This window comes from Balearica regulorum, chromosome 2 (genome assembly GCF_011004875.1).
Source record: "Balearica regulorum gibbericeps isolate bBalReg1 chromosome 2, bBalReg1.pri, whole genome shotgun sequence".
Classification (NCBI taxonomy): Eukaryota; Metazoa; Chordata; class Aves; order Gruiformes; family Gruidae; genus Balearica; species Balearica regulorum.
Window position 1 is genome coordinate 127819372 of NC_046185.1, and position 13836 is coordinate 127833207.

At 44.5% G+C, this 13836-nt stretch overlaps 2 protein-coding genes and 1 long non-coding RNA gene across 5 annotated transcripts in view; 2 read left to right on the forward strand and 1 right to left on the reverse strand.

Annotated features, from left to right (window-relative positions):
- The window catches only part of KAT2B (lysine acetyltransferase 2B), a 44918-nt gene extending 44612 nt beyond the window's left edge, over nt 1–306 (reverse strand). For both annotated transcript variants that reach the window (XM_075745846.1, XM_075745845.1), the window contains exon 1: nt 1–306. In XM_075745846.1, coding sequence (XP_075601961.1) covers nt 1–225 — 225 coding nt within the window. In that variant the 5' untranslated portion in view covers nt 226–306.
- LOC142600540 (uncharacterized) overlaps nt 267–13836 on the forward strand; it is a 20648-nt gene continuing 7078 nt past the window's right edge. Inside the window, exons 1-4 of one of the 2 annotated variants that reach the window (XR_012834081.1) lie at nt 267–627; nt 2299–2362; nt 2693–2843; nt 6087–6231. This is a non-coding gene — a long non-coding RNA (uncharacterized LOC142600540). The remainder of the gene's footprint in view (nt 628–2298; nt 2363–2692; nt 2844–6086; nt 6232–13836) is intronic. The other variant, XR_012834082.1, reaches the window with a different exon arrangement.
- Nucleotides 11986–13836, forward strand: part of PP2D1 (protein phosphatase 2C like domain containing 1) — a 5905-nt gene continuing 4054 nt past the window's right edge. The window contains 3 exon segments of the mRNA XM_010300434.2: nt 11986–12154; nt 12157–12262; nt 12264–12988. Coding sequence (XP_010298736.2) covers nt 11986–12154; nt 12157–12262; nt 12264–12988 — 1000 coding nt within the window.

Genomic DNA, 13836 nt, shown 5'->3' on the forward strand with positions numbered 1-13836 from the left:
CTTGCAAGCGGAGTAGACGCCCAGCTTCTCCAGCTTCTTGGCCCGCGGCGCGCCGCGCAGCTGCGCCTTCTTCCCCGCGCTGCGCGCCGAGCCGGGCCCCCCGGGGCTCTCGGCGGCGCTGCGGGCCGGCCCCCCGGCGGCCACCCCCCCGGCGGCCGGTGAGCCCTGCTGCGGCCCGCCGCCGCCGCCCGCCGCCCCGGCCCCGGCGCCGCCAGGCTCCGCCATGCCCGCGGCGCGGCGGCAGCCGCCCGTCCGGCCGGCCGGCGCGGTGCGCCCGGCCCTAGACCCTCCCCTTCGCCGCGCCGCCGCCGGCTGCTCCCCGGGGGGGGGGAGCGGGAGGAGGGACCCGCCGCTCCGCGGGCGGCTCCTGCCCCGCCGGGCGGGAGGGGAGGGGGGGCTGGCACCCGCCTTCCGCCGCTGCGCACCGCGGGGGGCACGCCCGCGTCCCTGCGCGGGGGCGGGCGGTGTTTTGCGCCCCCGCGGGAAGGGCGGCGGCGGCAGCAGCACCCGCTGCGTGCGGGGAGCCGTTACGGAGCCATCCCGGCCCTCCCGGAGGCTGCGGAGAAAGTTGCTCTAGAAAGGGGCGACATCGCTGGCTGCGCGGAGCGGCCGCGCTCCTGAACCCCGGTGAGCCCGCGGTGCTGCCACTGCCTCAGTTCCCCTCGTAGTTCCACTATTTTGTCTGACTCAGCCATTGCATTTCCACAGCATGCACTTTGCAGCTGTTTTTAAAGGATTCATTTTTTTTTCCCCCAGATGGCTTCTAATGCAATATATAAATACCAGTAAGTTTTAAATACAGGAGAATTAAAAAGCTCTCTGCTCAGTTCTTTGCATGATGTTTTTGAGACTTTTTTTTTTTTTTCTGTCCAGGAACAAGTGTTGACAGCAGGTCAATTTATGTCTTAAAGGTATTGCCTTTTAATTGAAAGCTAAAATTAAGTAAATGATCCCACCACAGAAACTGCTCTGTGTGCACAGAAGCAAGTGCTTCTGTTTTGAGGCGGTTACGCTCCGTTGCACATATGTAAAAACGTGGTTGAGCTGTGAGAAACCACAAATGGCAAGTCTATAGCACAGCACCACGGTTTAAAAAGTTGGGATTTGAGCCTGGGCGTTTGCGTGGGATCTACGGCTCTTTGATGTATAAACCTGAAGCAGCAATATTAGTTTGGAAGGGAATCCCAGCATATAAAGAGCTCTCGCAGACGCAGGGCCTTGCCACCTTGCACTGGGGCAAGCAAAGATGACTCCAGACTTCTGCAAAGTTCGGAGTAGTATTTGCAAGGGGCGGGGGGTGTGAGAAAACACTTTGTAGTCTCCCCTCTTCCCTCGCATTCTCAGCTCTTGGGGATATTTTCAAGCGTAAGGTTATATAGCAAGTTGGCATATTCATTAAATGTTAGGGAAAAAAAAAATGGAATAAAACGCTGTAGTATTTTCATGAAAAAGGGAGGTCTGGGTTCCTTTTTTTTTTTTTTTTTTTGCTGAAGATTTAAAATCGGGGGTGGGGGAGGTGGAAAGGATCGGGCCCTGCACCCCGGCCTCCGCCGCCGGCTCCCCGGGGCCGGGGAACCCCGGCCCCGGGGAGCGGGCGGCGGAGGCCGGGGCTGGCTTAGGGTTTCCCAGCAGCTGTGACAGCGACCCGTAAGATGGCTGCTGCCATCCCCGGTGCTTTAAGACGGACTGTTAAGGTGGAGGAGCCGATGCCCTCGGCGGTGGCTGCCACCAGCTTGGCAGCAAATGAAAGAGGGGAAAAAAAAAATAATTAAAAAAAAAAAATCCAGTTTCTCTTAAATTGAAGAGAGAATGATTTTATTTTTTTTTAAAGTGTCTGAATAATATTTTAAAATAACAAATAGCTGCTGTATGGTAACAGCCTCCTCTCTGCTTGCATTTTCTTTATGCTGGGTAGGTTTCCACTTTCCTCTCAGACTTGAAAATGAAACTGTTATTGCTTAGTTTCACTTTCAGCTTTCCCGCTACTCTTCCTCGGTAGCAAATGCTACCAGCAAAGAGCGCATCTGGAACCATATATTGGCTCCTATGGACCACTTAATGTCCATGCCTGAACACAGACTCCTAGTTTTTCTGGGAGGTGCTGTAGCCTTTACATCCCCCGATATGTTCAATATGGTTTTTTCTGTTTTCTTTTTTTTTTTTTAATTTCCTTTTTTTTTCCTCCAAATCACCAGCCTCTCCTTTAAATGATATTTACCTCAGCATTAAGTTTGCACACCTGCATACAAATGAATTACGAGTTCCAATTCTGAAAATACGTTTACTATTTTCACACAGGTGAGTAACCCCACTGATGTGTATTAAGGCCACTCAGTGTGCATTTATGTCTGAAGCTGCACAGGTGGGTGTTCACACGATCACAGCCTAGGCTTATTCTTCAAGGTCCTTAAAAGTCTGAAATGTTTTTACTTCCCTTAAAGTAAAATCAAAGATGAAAGTTGTTACAAAGCAGATACTGACTTTGGTTAAATGCCCAAATATTTGTTTACATTTCATGGTGTGTTTATGAGGGTCTAATAGGAAAGACACTGCTGTATTACATACAATAAGGCACTGGTTAGTATAAAGGCAGAAAATTCTTTTACTGCAGTTCCTTTGGGAATCCTCAAGAGCACGTCTCTCTTACAATACTATGTCTCTTTTTAATTCCTTTTTACCTGCTGCTCACTAGATAACCAGAACAGTAAGTCTACCAGCCTGTGGCTACGGATACAGTTACTATAGTAACATTTATAAACACTAATTTCACTACACATGCAGAACTACTGCCTGCTACTGCAGAGGAACAGCTTAGAAAGAAATCACTCTTCAACTGCAAATAGGTAAGGTTTTTTGGTTTGGGGTTTTTTTTTTGAAAAAAAAAAACCCAAAACACCTTAAGCTTGATTGAAATCATTGCTTTCATTCTAACTCTGTGCAAATGTATTGTTAAAGAAAAAAAGAAAAAAAGAAAAGAAAAAACTGACTTTGTCTTAAACTGCTCTGTTGACAGGTAAAATATTATATTCACAATTTTGGCAAGAATAAGGAATGAAAAGATCATTTGCTGGCTGGAAACGTGAGACTATAACTTGGGCTGTGTTAACTTGTGGTGGCTTCAGTGAATGTGATTTGGCCATGACAGGTTACACTACATTAGGAAAAAAACAAAAAATTTATGCTTTGACATATGAGTGTATACATGCCATTTTCGATTTCATATATCGAAGGGGGATTTTTCTATTGAGTGAATTTACAAGCAAGTACATATTAATTTTCTAACTGTAATGCATGCATAACTCCATTTGAGCACAACAGAATCACTCTAGTGCTTATTTTTCATCATGAAACATGCACTGTGAAGATATCAGATTCAAACTCAAAGCATCGTCTGAAAAACCCTCACCACATTTTTCAGTTTCTGTCCTTTGGGGCATATCGATGGGTTTGCACAAGTCAAACTGACTGTGAAACCCATATTTAGCAAGCGCTGGTGGGAGCCAAGCGAGCCTAGCTGCCTGCTGCCTGCCTGTGTGGCTCAGCTCACAAACTCAGGTGAGTAGCCAGGTGACTTCAGGAAGACTACTCATCTGCATCAAATTAAGCAAGCCAGGAGCTGGATGAGACACAGAGTGCCAGCTCCTGTGATTCTCAGGTCTCTCTCAGGCTGCTGACAGCCCCGAGGAGGTGCCCGCTCGGAGCCGATGCTCCCAGGAGACACGCATCTCGCGTTTGTTGCTCTCGCCCGAATTCACTGTGAACACCCGACAGGCTTAAAATGCAAGCGCGTGTGTTATTCCAGCAAAGTAGGCGGTTGTGTTCTCAATGCCGAGTCACAAAAAAGGAAATTAAAATGCAGTTTAGGGTGTGCCTGATGCCTGGTTATTACCTAGCTGTCATTTAGGGCTTTTGGGGCCTATCTCGGTCATGTAAATTAAAGAATGACTCAACTAATAGCAGCCTAATGCTGAATGCCACCTGTCTGAGAGGGACCTCGCAGCCCACAGCTGAGCTCTGGGAGCCCACCCCTACCCCTCATCCCTGTCTCCCAGCCTAGTCGGAGCAAGCGTGCCCAACCCAGCCCTCTCTCCTTCTCCTTTTGTTCAAGATGGGACTTTCCTCCTGCTCTCCCACCTGTTTTTATTCTTGCCATTGAATGCAAATGTGAAAAATGGAGCTCTTGCCCCTCCTGGGAATTTCTCAGAGTATAAAATCCTATTGTGTCCTATCATTAGCACATTCCTTGTGGGTAAAGTGGCCACCGTGCATTCAGGACTGCTATCAATATTTTATGAATCACTGGAAGTATTAACAGTACAAAAGTTTTGTTCATTATGCAGTCCCTAGCATCTTGTCAGCTTCCCATGGTGCTTACAAGTGACTCTAATAATGCAGATGGCAGACCTTCCCACTAGGCCTTTGTCTGTTATAGGGAACCTCACACCCCGATTATCCAGTTTTTAAAGGAAAAAAATGCATGAAGGGGAGGCAGGGGGGGAAGAGAAAATGTCATTGCAACACTCATGGCTGTTTTAGTAACACAATCTGCTTGTTAGTGACGGAGCACTTTGCAGTTTTTATTCACTTCTTACCCAGAGGATGCTCTTCTTGACTGCAGTCAGGGTTTTGATTTAACACAAACCAAGTGAGAAAACTAAAGGCTGGGCTCATGTAGCACAGGACATTTATTGCCTTTGCCAGTACAATGTGAATTGTGCGTGCCAAGTTCAGAAGCTGCTTGTTAAAATTATTTAGCCAGTTGCTGTCACCACATAGGCTTACACTGTGTTAATTCGTGGTAGCGATAGCTCTAGATTGGTTTATGTAAACACAGGATGTACTATATATTTTTCCCTTAGTTTTTCTTTCTTCTGCCTCCTCACATATTTTTTTTGTTTATTCCTCTCTCTAACATCTTTTTCTCTTCTTCTTGCTACTTCGTATGCGGCAGAGATTCACGCAATTGTCTGGGACCCCACCCGGCGTACCTTGCCTGCCTGTGCTTTGAGGGCTTTGCTAACCGCCCCATCCCCACGTAGCGCAGGTCGGTCGGTGCTGGCAGCCTTACGGACCCCTGGGCGATGGGCACAGGCTCAGCCAGCAGCAGGTGGGGGGGAAGGGGCCTCCTTTCTGCTACCTGCGCCTGAGTAGCCGCCAACCAGCACCCTTGATGCGACACCGATTTAGATTATAAAACTCCACATGGAAAATCCCTTTTATTCCTGTAAGATGAAGTTACACTGGCCTACATCCGATTGTGCAAGCCCACTCCTGGGCCTTCCCCGTATCTGTGTGGGTGAGCACCTGGAAATGCTGACACGGACACAATCACAAGCACCATGGCTAGTCACTTCGCTAAACCACAGAAACTAAACAGGTTAAACCCCTCAGTTTAAACCAACTATAACAGTGGTGTGTACTGCTGGAAAAAGCAGAGGAACCCATGGAGTACTGCAGTAACACCAGATGTGGGTTTGCAGGGTGAGGGAGGCAGGGTGTTGCTGGGAGAAGAGTGCAGGAGGCATAGTTATGTTATCTTCACCCATCTTCCAACTTCTGCCACAGCTTTCTCCTTGTGAATCCCCAAAACCTCACGCATCCGCTGTGCCTCCCCTCCCATACTGAGCCCAGCAGGCTTGCCATCCCCACTCGATGCTTCACAGCCTCTCTGCACCCACTTGCTCTGCCCCACGCAGGCACTGGGTGGGTTACAAACTGCCGCCTCTGCCCCATCAAGACAAACCCAGCTGCCGGGAAGACGCGCGAAATATCTAGGCTGTGGAAAGAGCTGGCTTTGCCTTTTTTTTTTTTTTTTCTCTTTTTTTGCTACTCCCATTTCCCAGTTTGATGCTTCCTCCCAGCTGAGGAGCTGCCCAAGAGGACAGTGTCACAAATTATAACTCTCACCTAAGATGATCTAATGATGGGGACATTTCCGCTTTATAGGATGACACAAAACTGGTGGGCCTGGAATCCCAAGATTCCAGTTTTGGACAACACTTAAAAGATAAATAGACTAATTATCTTAATTTATTCCATAATTATTTTAATTATTAATCATTTCCTTCCTTCTTGCCTATTATCAGGTCTAGAGGTAGGAGTGTTCCCAAATCCCAAAGGCAGGCTCTGCCCCCAGCATGCTCCTGTGACTCACCAGGTTCATCTTTATCTCTTCCCACACCTTTCATAACAAGACTTCCTTGAAGCTGCATCATTGCTTCTGGGGATACAGTAAGTAGGCTACTACACACACCTAAGTTGACTCACTTGGGAGATGTCTTGTTCCTTCTGCATCATTCCCTCTGCAGATGGTTTTGGAGAATGAGAGGGCCAGCTCTGCTTGTGGAAGGTGTAGGGCATGGCTGCTGGCTTAGCAAATGTGTTTGTCTTTTCAGATGAAGAGTTTTTAAGAAAGGCTACATAGAATGGTTTGGGTTGGAAGGGATCTTAAAGATCATCTAGTTCCAACCCCCCTGCTGTGGGCAGGGACACCCTCCACTAGACCAGGTTGCCCAAAGCCCCATCCAACCTGGCCTTGAACACTTCCAGGGATGGGGCATCCACAACTTCTTTGGGCAACCTGTTCCAGTGTCTCACCACCCTCACAGCAAAGAATTTCTTCCTAATATTTAAATCTACCCTCCTTCAGCTTACTCCTTGTCCTATCACTACATACCCCTGTAAACAGTCCCTCTCCAGCTTTCCTATAGGCCCCCTTTATGTACTGGAAGGCTGCTATAAGGTCTCCCTGGAGCCTTCTCTTCTCCAGGCTGAACAATCCCAACTCTCTCAGCCTGTCCTCATAGGAGAGGTGCTTCAGCCCTCTGATCAACTTCGTGGCCCTCCTCTGGACTCGCTCCAACAGCTTCACGTCTGCCTTGTACTCCAGACCCCAGAGCTAGATGAAGTACTCCAGGTGGGGTCTCACAAGAATGGAGTAGAAAGAGGGAGAATCACCTCCCTTGGCCTGCTGGCCATGGTTCTTTTGATGCAGCCCAGGACAGTTTTCACATAAGATATTAGCTCTTTTCTGCTTTGGCAAGAGGTCATCAGGTAAAACTGAGGCCTGGTAAGGTAGCCCCTGCACATGCACTGCACAGCACTGTCAAGTTGCACCACAGCAAATGCTACAGCCCCACTGGCCACCTGTGGTGGCTCCTTGGCAGGGGTCGGTCCCAGTGGTGCTGAGAGTCCCTATCATGGTTTTTGTACACGGGTACGATGCATTAGCTAACAGTTTTCCAGGGGAGATGCCACTACCAAACTTTGTGACAGGTGGAGGGAAGGGAAATCAGAAGAGCAGGGCTGAATGCATGGAGGCAACAGGAGCCATATTGTGGCATCACAGACATGTGGGAAAGGGGGGACTTGAGCGGGAAGCGCTGGCTGAGGCACAAGCAGAGGAAAGGCACGGCCTGAAGTAAAGCAGGGAAGAATGAAAAGACAGGTAAGGAAGCCAGTGCTCACTCAGCAAGAATTTGCAGCAGTGAGGCCTGTTTATGCATATTAGCTGATAATAGAGTGATGAGAAGCTCAGGAAGACTGTGACCTCCATTTTACATCACACAGCCCTTCTCTACCTCCTGTCACCCGCAGGCAGGCAGGCAGGCATCTTCCCAGCGCTGGTTTCAGCATCAGTAACAGTCACCATTTTCTATGACCACAAGTATGTAGCAAATAATAACGATAAAAAAACCCCAAACGTCAGAGAGGAAGGAGTTCAGGAGGACTAGAGATTGTGCAAGTTAAGTGCTGACTCTGACAAAGGCAAGTAAGGAAGAAGCACGCTCTGGGTGGAGGCAGGAACGACATGTGTCAGTGGGAGATGACTGCATAGGGGACTCTTCTGTTGGATATCAAATTAGATCCCGGGTCCTCAAAGCTCAATTACCAACATCTTCACTAACTTAAAACATGAGATTCTAGTGCCAAACTGCAGAAACAGAAAATAATCTCATCTTGCTGTATGAACAGCAAGCAACTCCAAGTGCCACACCTAGCGAGGGATGCCAGAAATAGGAGGTCTCCTGGGATGATGGTACCCTCTGCCGTATGGGTCCCCGGCCTCCAGTCCCACGCCCTGCCTCAGTTCTGCCCCTCTTACAGACAGGGCAGCGTGCGGCAGAGGGGAAGCAGCCTCCCTTTCCTAGGAGCACAACTAAGCACTGACCAAAAGGCTCTTTTGTTGTGACACAAACAGTAAATGTGATTTTTTTGCCCTTGAAAACACGTACAAACTGTGGTTCACTCCCTGTTCTTCTACATCTTTTTTTTTTTTTTTAATCTGCTTCTATTTTCAGCTCAGAATGTTAAACAGTGCTGGGTTTGGGCTCCCTAAATAGGCACAGGGAAACTGCAGTGAGCTAGAAAGCTGAATTTTATCTTTCGCTCTGAGGCTGAGAGCATTTTAGCTTTGTGTATTGTGTTGTCAGTACCTCGCTGTTATCCTTTAACCTGACAGCAAAAAACTTCCAAGTCTGTATCTGTTCCTGATGAGGGAAATGCAAGGAGGGATAGACTAATACATACAGACTAATCTTTTTACTTCATAAGAAAGCAACAAAGGAAATGTTTCCTTTTATATTTAATTTTTACAAGGTTTTCAGCTACTAACATAAGCAGTGTATGCATACTATAAAAAATTAACATCAGGGCTGCCCTTTTAGTAATTATGAGTGAAACAATTACAACTGAAAAGTTGTAGCATATCTTGTTGTTCTACGTGAATTATTATGTCTATTACCCTGGTTATTTACACATCATAATAAAGTGGGACTGTTTTGGTGCTCTGAAATTGTGATTTGTTAGCACTTACACCCACTTACAGAAATATAAACATCTATAAAATGTTTGTTATGAATTAAGTTTACTGAGGTCAAACATTTTGTTGAAAGTTTTCAATTTCCTGTGTCTAATCCAAGGGGCTTTAATAGATACCAAATGCAAAATGGGTTCATATTTAAAAGGCTGACAAAAAAGCAGCTTACCAGATTTTCTGTATATATTAGTCCTAATTTTTCTCACGCCTGAATGCATCATCACGATGACAGCAGTTAAAAGGCTTGTGCGATCTCCTAGTCTCAAATTCAAGCTATGCAGAATAAAGGAAAAGGGATCTGTCCAAACATATCTTTCTCTGCTATTTTAATCACATGCCTCCTTATCTTGCCCCACTAAAGTGGTGCAGCATTTCTAGAGGAGGCTGATGCTCACCTCTTGTGGAGAGATGGACTTTCCCTTAAACTGGTCTTACAGCAGATTAAGAGCTGCAGCCACCTGCAAGCTCACCTCTGCAAGGACAAGGTATACTACTGTGATAAGGGTTTTTTTAAGCGCTGTCAACCTATTTAGTAGAGATCAGTTATAAAATTTTAAAAAGAAAAATCTATCTCCGCTGATCAGAGGCATTTAATTATTTAGGATGTAACTGTACCCCTCAAGCAGTCAAAGGAATTTTGTCAAACAACTGATACCACAGGAAAAAAGTGCATGCCTTGAAAAACAAATCATGGAAATGCTTAGAACTCAGAGGTGATGAACAGAAATAATGAGAGAAGAAAATGTACTTTGCAGCTGAAATCCTGGAAGAGTTGCAAAATAGTTACTTTAAGGTGTGACTGTATCAAATTTAAAAAGACAACCCCAGAAAATGGATGAGGTTGAAGCAGGATGAAATTACCCAAGGCTACTCTTGTAATGATGCTGTGGGCTATTACTGCTGTTAAACTACCACCTTTTGCCCTGTCGGTGGATTAACAGCCGTTAACAATGGTCACTGAAAGTCAGAAATCTCAGATGAGAGAATACAATAAAACCCTATAATATATGCATATAATATTGCCTGATATTTCTCATCCATACACATATAAATACTAAATGTTAAATAATTAACTTACTATAAACAAACACTATGCTTTCATATTTAGTAGACAGATGACAAAGGCTGGCAAGCTGAGCTTCTCACACGGTGTCAGGATTTTGTGTTACTACTAGTGTGTACATGTATGTTATGTGCTCATTGAGGGGAGAGGATGTTAAGCAAGCAGCTGTAAGCCTTAGCTGCACATCACTTTATAGGACACAGCAGTCATGTGAACAATTTTAATTTCATCTGCCGCCTAGGCAATATTGATATTTCCTCTGAATGTTATATACATGCTTTCTTACCCATTTCAAATTATAAGCAGAATTATTAGTGCTGCAACCAATAGGGTTGCCTCATGTTTTCAGTAGCTTAAAACTCTGCCAGATATTAACTGTTCATACTGAAATTTTCCAAGCCTGAAGCAGAATAATTTGAAAAAGTTTCAGGTGATACAGTTTAGCTGTTTCTGAGAATGTGATTTGAAAAACATGTTGTTTTGCTTGTATTAAACCAAAATTCTAATAACTTTTATAGAGAAGCTGTAAGATTGTCAGATATTAAACTAGGGCTTGGAAATTTGGCTGAGGTGGCATCAGTGGTGCACCTTTTGTCATTGTAAATTTACCCAAATCAGAGCAAATCACAATATTTTAAAAGAAGCATCAAGTTTGCCGGTGCTGAGTGGAGACATGGCAGCGCGTAGGTGCTGAATTCAGGCAGTGCCCTCTGCAGCGGCTGGCCTCTGTCAGAGCATCCCTCACCAGGACTACTTCTACAGCTCTGACTCTTGGGTTTGTAGCACCAGGTCCCTAAGAATTGTCTCATATTTTGTCCTGGCTCTCAGCACTCCCTTTACTAATAATGGGAGACAGCTGAAGGTATCTTTATATGCGCATATCCCCATCACTAGCAGTAGGAGCAGTATTTGGAAGTAGGTATTTGAGAGAACGTATGTGCGGGAGTCTGGAGAGTCCCAGGACTCAGGAGGTAACACAGCATGGAAGAACGAGAATGAGCAGAGATATGAGACTGGGCTGAAGAGGAAGGGGAGACTGGAGCAAGAAGCTGAAGTGGGACAAAGGAGGTGCGTGGGGACAGGAAGAAGATGCTAGCTCTGGCTGGGGAATGGACGGAGAGGCTTGTGCCGATTAGACCCCGTGTCATTGCAGCACCTGGCCTTGATTCCACATTTTCAGCCTCGTTGCTCTTCTGTGAGCTCTGTTGCAAAGCGTGTCTCTCCTTCCATCCTGATGGCTGGAGAATACATAGGGCGCATGCTGCTGCTGGCGGGTGTCTCTGCTCAGGGAGCAGGGGTGTTTCCCACAGACCTAAAAGCTCAAACACTGCTTGGGCCATTTGATGCTACTTTTGCTCTTCATTATGCTTTCTTCAATTAGAAACTGACGTTCAAAATCCATCCTACGTTAATGGCACACGAACATCGCAAAATCTAGCTCTCATAAACAAGAAAAACAATATTGTCCAAGATAAATGTAATTTATCTTCTGTGTGCCTAAATACGGTGGTATAAAATAATTTAATCCCAGTGATCCCTACGGGCCTCACAACTAAAACTGATGGCAATGAAAGTAAGATTTGATTGAAGAGATACACCAATGCTTCTGGCCCTGTTTGACATCTCCCATGCAAGATTAAGATGATAAAATCTGCCAATCTTGAATATGTCTCTTCTCCCCCAGTAGGAATTACACTCCACTACCATGTCTGAAAAGTGATGAACAGATACAGAAAAGCTGATGAGAAACTACTACTTATTTACAGTTCTAACAGCGTGAAGGCACAGGGCTATACATTGAATCACAAAGAGGAAACAACTGAGACCTCACTAGGTACAAGAATAATCTAAACTGTCATGAATTCTGTATTTCCAAACTTTTCAATTCTTGAATTTGCTGTATTACTGATTTGTAACATAATTAGCTATAATTTTTATATCATCTCATATGAGTTTCCCAGTTTCTTAACCACATATGCATTAGTACACAATGATGCAATTCAGAGTTTATGAGAGTGAGAATAAGCCTTAGGTAAATGTAGTGTTACCTAATACTAAAATACTGAAACATGAAAACTCTTAACATATTCAACTCCTTCATAGAATGACATAGGAGGAGAAGTTACAAGATAAAACAAACCCACCTGATTTTGAATGTTCCAGAGATGAGGAAGATCAGCTGAAAAAAGTCACAATTGCACCCAAGAATGACGATTCCAAGCGCATTTCAATGTTTTGTTCGATGTGTCAACAGACAATATATCCACACCACCTTATCATAAGAAGCCCCACAAAGCCCTAACTTTGCTGGTCTTTGACAGTCCACAAAGACTGACAACAAAACAGAGACGGAAACTAATTTCAAAATTGACCAAGATTCCTAAATATTGAGACACATAGGCAGAAGATTGATGATTCATTGGATTTCCTTATGGATAGTCACACTTCTACTTCATATTACAATCTTGCTAATATTAACAATCCTAGTACTTTTAAGAAAGTAAATAATTCTTTAATAAAAGCATTAGCAATTTGCCAAGATAAAAATTCCACGTGGCAGGGAGACATGGAAGACACATTTATTGTGCTCGACAACTATGGAAATAGGTCAGATACATGTTTTCTGGGGCTAGTTGATGGTTCTCATGGTGTGACAGCTGCAGAAACAGTTGCAGCAGAGCTTCCACTTTTATTTCTTGACCAGCTTGCTCAAACAGATTCCTCCTACAAGAAGAGTATGGATGAACAGCAAATTCTAGATTCTTTTGCCACAGTAATCAAGGCAGATTACAGGGAAAAAGAAAAGATTTTCTCTGATAAACCAAACAATGACGAGACCAAGATGACCAATACTTACGAATGGATTCACAAAGCGTATGCCAAGTCCTTTTGGAGAATGGATAGACTTTTACGACTGGGAAGGAATGAGGTTTCCAAAGTTCGCTGGAGTGGCTGTTCAGCCATTACCTGTTTGGTGGAAAGGCTCCCCAGTGAAGAGACAGATGGCACTAAGGAAGAAGAAAGAAAACATTTTGAAAACACCACACACAGTCCATTGGCCAGGACAGCCAGAGGTGTTGCCGGGTTACTGCATGTTGCCAATATAGGTACGTTCATTTCACACCAGGATTTTTTTGTGTTTCTCTCTGCTCAATAAAAAGGAAAAATAAGCTAATCTAGAGATTTGTTGGCAATAAATATTTGGAGATAAAAAGCTGCAATTACTTTAACTTGACAATGTGAAGGAGACATGATAAATTCCCTTGCAACTGATAGTGGTATCAGACAGTAAGTATTAAGCTTATCTAATAAGTACCTTCAATATGCTATTTGAGTTAAAGCAATAAAGTCAATTTACTAATGCAAAAGACAGTTAAGAAACATTCCACAAGTGACCTCTGTAAGAGTAGTAAGGATAATTTAAAAAAAAAAATTCAGTTGAGAGTAAGTTTCAAGTGTCATCATTTTAGGGCAGACAATCATAAATCTTCTGATTTTAGATCTGATAAATCCCTTGTGCCAATAAAACAGGCTTAAGATATTCTTTTTATTCATTTGTTTCATTGGCAAGGGACACCACATTTCGCTACCAGCAAACTGAAAACAGGATCTGTGCAGATCATCTCAATGATCAACTTCTGAAATTGGAAGTGGTTGTTATTTACTGTTGTTCTGGTCTATTCAGACCTGTTTTCTTACAAAGAAGAACACTTTGCCTTTCTATAGTGTAGAAAATCAGTTATTAATTACAATTAGAAACACTGATACATTCCTAATGCTTCTCCACCCCGCTGCAGGCAACATGATGCAAAGCTCTTTCAGTTCTCAGCAACTCTACTCATTAGATCTTCCCACCTGGCGATTTTTGCTACCAGTCAAATTCTGTAGTTTACATAAGACAGCTGTGAGATTACAAGCAAGACACTTGCTTTCCCAAGAAGGAGTACATAAGCAG